Source organism: Vigna unguiculata, chromosome 5 (genome assembly GCF_004118075.2).
Source record: "Vigna unguiculata cultivar IT97K-499-35 chromosome 5, ASM411807v1, whole genome shotgun sequence".
NCBI lineage: Eukaryota > Viridiplantae > Streptophyta > Magnoliopsida > Fabales > Fabaceae > Vigna > Vigna unguiculata.
Window position 1 is genome coordinate 31,682,495 of NC_040283.1, and position 7,491 is coordinate 31,689,985.

The 7,491-nt window shown below is 40.7% G+C and overlaps 1 protein-coding gene and 1 non-coding gene across 2 annotated transcripts; one reads left to right on the top strand and one right to left on the bottom strand.

Moving 5' to 3' along the window:
- Positions 1 to 3,849: 3,849 nt before the first annotated feature.
- On the bottom strand, positions 3,850 to 6,077 carry LOC114184611. Its single transcript, XM_028071928.1, has 2 exons — positions 4,725 to 6,077; positions 3,850 to 4,449 (listed from the first exon to the last, which is right to left on the bottom strand). Exons 1-2 carry the CDS (start codon positions 6,075 to 6,077, stop codon positions 3,850 to 3,852), a joined length of 1,953 nt encoding a protein of 650 aa, XP_027927729.1.
- Positions 5,551 to 5,657, top strand: LOC114186431. The gene has a single exon (XR_003605089.1). It is a non-coding gene; the product is annotated as a small nucleolar RNA R71 (small nucleolar RNA).
- Positions 6,078 to 7,491: the final 1,414 nt, after the last annotated feature.

Here is a 7,491-nt window from a genome sequence, read left to right on the forward strand (position 1 = left end):
ACCGTATTTATAAAGTTCTGAAGGGTGGAATGGTGCTGTGAATCAATCCCCTCCAAAATCAATCTCCTCCTCAATGTCTGCTCCATCTGTGTCAGCAGTAAAGTCATCTCTGTCTGCAGCTCCTGATGGTCCCTCACCTGCAGCAGGTCCACTTCCCCCCGGGAAAATAGGACTGTCCCCAGGCCACTGTAGATAAGTCAAGAATTCTGGTGGAGTCATGCCTGGGTATGGTCCGCGAACATTCTGATAGAGGTACTCTTGAAGGTGGAGTTGTCCTCTATGAATGGAAGCATTTTGCTGGTGGGTGTGCTCCATCTGCAACCTCAAATATCTCATTTGCTCAAGCAATTCATTATTCATGTTGAGCTGAGGTTGCTGTGTGGGTCCTGTTTGTTGTTCTTCCATAGCAGGTTGGTCTTCAGCTGGTTGTTCCAGCTGGGGCTCTCCTGGCTGCTCCAAGTCCTCTGGGTGGGTACAAAAGTGTTCAATGAATCTCTTGGTGATTGAAGGTCGTATCTTTTCAGTTAACTCTACCTCCACCCCTTGATCTTGGCAAAGAGCTGTGATCAAAGCCGGAAAACCCAAAGCACCTTTTGCCTTGTCATTCCTAGTGTTGACTTCGTATCTCACAAATTTGTGGATTTCTTCAGAGATAATTATTGGCAATGTCAACAGTTAGATCCTCCCTCATTATGCAATAAAGGAGATGACATCTAGGGACGTTCAAGTCTGACACGTGGCCAATGGGCACTATGTTTGCAAGTAAGAATGTGGTCCAGACTTGGGCTAAGTTTTTTATATCTCCTCTTAGAATTCTGAGAGGATTTCTAGTGGGCCCGACTTGATAAGATCGGTTGGCAACGCATATATGGAGTGCCACTTCATTTTCATCATAAGGTTCATGACTCATCCTTCTTCTTATGATGTCACAGCGTTGCCCTGGTTCTAGAGGTAGTGGATTACCAAGGAATTCACTTATGGCTCCTCAATCATAATTGACCCACCTCCCCCTAACTTTAGACCTCTTTTCATCAGGATTGTCCTCAGAATAGGAATTTGTATAAAACTCTCTGACAATCTCTGGATCAAATTTGGGAAGCGGGTCAGCCAACTTCATCCAATTCCTCCTGATAAGGCCATTCAAGAATGGGTCATATTCGTCCGGGAGTAGAACCACCTTTCTTTCTTTGATAAAGACCCAGTTCTTTATCTTCTCATACCGTTCTTCTCTTTCCGGGTCTCTAAACAGGTTGTTGTTTGGCCTTTCAGGAGAATGGCTACTTGCACGTCTTCTCCTCTTCCCTTTATTGGGTTTAGTAGCGGGAAGTCTAGATGTTGTCTTTGTTCTAGCCATTGACCTGCAAGGATGAAAATTAACCCACCAAAATCATGCCAAGTCAGCTTTTACAAACTTAAATGACCAACCAAGAACAAAATTAAGTCAAGCATTTCGTCAAACAGCTTGGATGCACTCTTAAAATATGAAATTTTTGAACCAATTCGTGCATAAACAACCTACATTACTCTGTTACAGCATCAATTTATATTAATTTTCACAATATAAACGCACAATGCAGCAAACAAAACATGGGCACTACCTAGGGTTTGCAAGAGCACAAAAACATGACTATGCTTGGTGAAATTGAAGAGAAAGAAAAGTAGAACTTACCTTGAAGAGGAATTAGCAAAGGAAGGAAGAAATTTGTGAGCTAAAATGCAGAGAAAAGAGTGAGTGAAGGTGCGCCCAGAATGAGAAAGAGAGAATGTAAGTGAGAGTTGTGAGCGAGGGTTTGGGGAAAGAAAAGTGGGTGAGTTCTGCCCTTGTCCCTCACTTAAGCGCGATTTCTCGCTTAAGCGACACAGCCTCGCTTAAGCGATATGAGCATGTGCAGAAACCTTAAAGAGTCTTGCGCAGGCGAGACTGTTTCGCCCAAAACACCCCTGGCACAGGGCATTCTCGCCCAGGCGAGACACTACTCGCCTAAGCGAGTATATGAGCAAAATTTGTTGGCTCAGGTTCTGCATATCTCGCCCAGGCGAGACATGTTTAGCTTGGGTGAGATTTCGTGCAGTTTTGGAAAACTCTGATTTTGCCACTTTTCAATTTTTTCTTAACTTTCACTCACTTGATTCATGATCCTTTCAATACAAATAACTCAAAAACACACATCAAACCATACTTCAATCAATTCTCTATCATTCCAAAAGGTTTCACATCAACAAACTAAAAATCAAGCTATCAAACTCAAATTTCACAATTTGGCCAAAACAAGGCAATTTTTAGCATTTGATGATCTCAATTCTAGCACCAAAACTCATTCCCATGCTTAAAATACCAGTTTTGTTTGAAAACAACCAAAATTGCATGGTTTGCCTTATTGAGATGATTGGATGCTAAAATTCACCTTTTGACACACAAACATAGAGCTATAAACACAAACACATAATTACATACACAAACATATTTAATCGCAAAAGATGAAATTGAAGTGCAATAACATAATTAAAACACTAGGTTGCCTCCCAAGAAGCGCTTGTTTAACGTCACGAGCCTGACGCCTGTTTCATTTAAGGTTCATCCAGTTGAATGATTGTGGCGAGCCTATCAATCTCACCACCAAGATAGGGCTTCAACCTTTGCCCCTTTACAACCCAACTCCTTTTAGATTCAGGATCCTCTAGCTCAATGGCTCCATAGGGTTTCACATCTTTGACAAGAAATGGTCCTGACCACTTTGATTTTAGCTTTCTAGGGAATAATCTCAACCTGGAATTGAACCATAACACTGATTGGCCCGGATAAAATTCTCTTTTGAGAATTTTCTAGTCATGATAAGCTTTCATCTTTTCCTTGTAGAGCTTAGAGGACTCATAAGCGCTGAGTCTCCTTTCCTCCAATTCTGGCAGCTATAATTTTCTTTTTTCTCCTGCTGCCTTATCATCATGAACACCAGCTATAGCCTTTTTTAAAGGGTTTTCTTTTGTCACTTGCTTCTGGTGGAGCTCCAAAGGTGCATGAAGAGCTCCATGTGCAGCGAAAATGGATGAAGGAATGGAGGCAAGTTGGAAGGCACTTGCAAGCAATGGAAGGTGAAAAAGGTGATAGGATTTCCTAATCTATGCTAGCCTAAGGAAGGTGGCTAGAGGTAGAGAGAGGAAATCTCTAGAAAGTGGTGACTCTCAAAGGCAATAGAGGGAGGAGTGCTCTCAACTCAAGTTGCATCTATTGCTTAAAATTTCAAGAGTGTCTACAAATGAGTGAAATTTTGGCTTTTATATGAAGCCATTTACACATGAGAAAGGAGAGCCATTAGATGGAGTGGGCCTTGATCTTGGCCCTTAGATCAAGCTTGGAGAAGAAGGCTTGATCTTGGCCATTGGATGATGCCTTGGAAAAGGAGGAAGCATTCCTAACCCTTGGATGCTTTGGATCCATAAGGTGTAGGAAGAAGTGTTGACTTCCACTTAGTCCACCTTGGCTCTTTTGATAGCTCATGGCCAAATCTCCTATTGGGCTTAGTCAAGCCCAATTTTATCAATTGAACTACTCATTGTTTGACTTATTATTCTAGAAAGCAAGGCCTAAACAATGGGCCAATCTTATTGCTATTCTATTGCTCTTTGATACACCTCTTCAAATCTTCATATCTTCTTTGGCCAATGTGAAGAGTCTGAGAAGCCCATGTGGGTTTGGACCATCTTGAATGAAGCCCAATTGGATCTTTTTGAACATGCCTCTTGTTATTGGGCCTCTTGATGGGCTTGGGCTTGAGATGCATGTGGGCCATGGATTGGGCCTTGTGCATGATTTGGGCCTAGGCGTTGCCCAAGCTATAAGCCTTATTGGGATCACATCAGCTTCCTAGTTGATAAAAAAGTTTCATCTATCACATCCACTTTGAAACGTTGTTGTTTGTCTTTAGTGTGTTGCATTGCCTCAAATACATTAAAGTTGACTTCATCATCCTGCACTCTGACCTTCAGTTTGGTATCATCAACATCAATAATGACCTTGGCTGTTTTCATGAAAGGTTTTCCCAGTATCAGAGGAACTTCAATGTCTTCCTCAATATCCATCACAACAAAATCGACTGGAAATATGAATTTGTCAACTTTAACTAAAACATCCTGTGCCACTCCATATGGATTCTTCAAAGATCTGTCAGCTAATTGCAATGTCATCCTTGTAGGCTTTACTTCCAGATCTCCTATTCTTCGTAGCATAGACAGAGGCATCAAATTTATACTTGCACCCAAGTCGAGCAATGCTTTATCTGCTGGCAATGTTCCAATTGTGACTGGAATTGTGAAGCTCCCAGGGTCTTTGGATTTCTGAGGTAATGATTTCTGGATTGTAGCACTGCACCCTGCTTCCAGCTCCACTATCTCTTCAGAAAATCTTCTTTTCTTTGTTAGGAGCTCTTTCATGAATTTTGCATAAGTTGGCATCTGCTCCATAGCATCCAAAAAAGGAATATTAATCTGTAGTCGCTTGAAAATATCCATGAACCTTGCAAACTGTCTCTCCTTGTCCTTTTTCGAAGGGTTTTGAGGGTATGAAAGGTTTTTCAACTGGGGTACCTATTTCTCACCCTTCTCCCTCTTTTTCTCCTTATTTTTATTTTTTTCTTCTTTTTCTTCTCTTCTATTTACAAACTCTCTTTTATTTTGTTCTTCCTCTCCCTCACACTCATTTTCTTCTTTCTCTCTAGTTCCTCCAATACCTCCTCCTCTACAACCAGGTTGTCTCCAATCCCTCTTCCCACAATTTTACCACTTCTGGTAGTAATTGAATTACAGTGCTCCTTCGGATTAGTCTGAGTGTTGGCTGAAAATTGACCTGCTTGCTGATCTGATAATTGCTTAGCCAATTGTCCAAGCTGTATTTCAAGATTTCTGATTGAAGCTTCTGTATATTTCTGATTGGTCAAAGAAGCTTGCATAAACTTTTCTAGAGTATCCTCTAGTTTAGTTGTTCTGTCATGCACAGAAGGATACTGTTGTTGTTGCTGTTGGTAAGGAGGTTGTCTGTTTGAAGGACCAGCATCTGGCTTCCATCCAAAATTCTGATTTTGATTATTTCTCCACCCCTGTGAAAAGTTATTATTATTGGAGAAATTTCCTGGTCTTCCTTGGTTACTCACGTATTGAACTTCTCCTTGTGAGCTACTTTGATAAGAACAATGACCATTTGGATGATCGCCTCCGCAAAAGTCACATCTCATGGGTTGTTGACTAGGAGAAGATTGCACAACTTGCAACTGCTCTAGTAATTTAGACATCTGCTTCGTCAGTGCTTCAATCTGTTGAGTCAGAATTTTATTCTGAGCTAAGATCGCATCTGTAGTACTAAGATCAAGCACTCCCTTCCTCTGAATAGTTTGCCTATTATGTTGAGCTTGATGATCTGTGGATGCTAATGCCTCAATGATTCTTGTTGCTTGCTCCGCATCTACACTCATCATTGTTCCACCTGCTGCTGCATCTAATATCATCTTAGTGTCAGGCCTCAAACCATTGCAGAATATGTTCAGCTGAGCAATATCTTCAAATCCGTGATTTGGGCATTTCCTCAATAAGGAATTGAACCGCTCCCAATCTTCACAGAATGGATCATCTGGTCCTTGCCTAAACGTTGAAATATCAGCTTTGGCTTTGATGTAGCGAGATGGTGGAAAGAATATGTTCAAGAATTTCTCTTCAACATCCTTCCAGCTGTTCAAACTCTGATTTGGATGTGACTTAAGCCATTCCTTTGCTTTACCTGCCAAAGAAAAAGGAAACAAACGCATGTATACATGCTCAAGATCTCCTTCTTGAAAGCCCATGGTTCCTATCAATTCATAGAACGTAGAAAGGTGAGTATATGGATCTTCATTATCCATTCCAGTGAATTGATGAGAACTGATCAAGCTGAGGAAGGCTGGCTTCATCTCCAAAGTTTTGGTGGTGGGTGGTATTGCTATGCTAGAAAAATATCTTGGCCCTTGCTGCATAGCATATCTCCAAGTGTCTTTCTGGCTGGAGCTGGTCTTTGATTCTCCATGTTTTCTGATTGAGATGTGATGGAAGTACATGAAGATTCTTCCCTTGTCTTTCCTTGCTTCCTTTTGCTTTTGCCTCTTGTCCTTCTAGCTATCTTTTCTATCTCCGGGTCAAATGCTAATCGATCTTCAGGAACCTGACATCTTAAGAGCATAAATCAAAATAGCTCAAGCAAGGATTAGTACAAAGGAAAAATTTAATAAGCTATCTAATAAAGAAAAATATACACAAAGTTGGATGAGATAACTAGAAATTTCAAAAGAACACCGTTCCCCGGCAACAGTGCCAAAAATACTTGTTGGTCTCTTGGCAAGCGTACCAAAAGTCAACTGTAGTATAATGATTTAAAGTAGGAGTGTCGAACCCACGAGGAACGGATTCAGTGAAAATTAATAATTATCTCAATCAGCATATGTACAAAGATTTTAATTTGACTTGACATTAACTATTGCATAAAATGAATACAATAAAAGCGGAAAAGTTTAGAAAAATACAGTAAAAGAAACTGGGATTGAATTTCATCTATCTCCCTTGTCTGTAATCTGGATGAATATAATATATAACATCTGAAAATACTAATATTGATGCACACTCAAAATTCATTTATACCGATCCCTCGCTATAAAATTCATAAGATTAGTTCCCTGAATATTGATTCCTCACATATTCAACAAACTATCCAGCATTAGGATCGAGTGTTAAAAGCAATTGATATATTGAGATCTATTCCTAGCATCACAGTATATCAAGTATCATTGTTCAAATCAGATTTTCAGAAATACTTTCCAGTCAGATCTAAAAATCAAAATCGAAATCAAAACATCTATTGATCAGATAGAAGTAAGCATTAAGAGTAGAACAATAATACTAATATTGAGTAAAACAGAAATGCTATATATAAATATCACCAGATTATATCCAAGTTCGAGTAGATTACATTCAATCCCAAAGGAGAAGATTAGCCACTCATGGTAGCTATCAAATCCTAAGAACTAAAGAAGAAGAAGAAGAAATATGATCTGTGTTATGCTCCTGGTAGCAGCTCTGCAGCACGGATGCACTCCTCTTCCAAAATCTTTAGCTGCCTTCACTTCCTGATGCACGGAGAATTTATACCCACGAAGGTCTCGCTCAAGCTACCTAAGTCTCGCTTGAGCGAGACAACATTTTTCATCCTAAAGAAAGCCTCTCGCTTGGGCGAGACATGCTGAAGCCAACATCTCGCTTAGGCGAGCAAGAGTACTTCGAGCTGAAGAAAGGATCTTGCTTAGGCGAGATTGGCAGCATCTGATCTCGCTTGGGCGAGAATGGCGGCAAGAGAGGGTCTCCACTGCATGATCGCTCGCTTAAGCGAGGTCCTGCGTCGCTTAGGCAAGAATGGCGGTAATGGCTTTAGCTTAGGCGAGCATGCTTTGGTTTTGAGTGACCTTGACAGCATTTCTTCCC

Excerpts from the sequence above, each read along its gene's own strand:
- LOC114184611 (XM_028071928.1), bottom strand. The coding sequence starts at position 6,077 with ATGTACTTCCATCACATCTCAATCAGAAAACATGGAGAATCAAAGACC. Across the intron at positions 4,450-4,724 it reads ACCTGGTTGTAGAGGAGGAG|ATGCCAACTTATGCAAAATT; the intron begins GTATTGGAGGAA and ends GCTATGGAGCAG.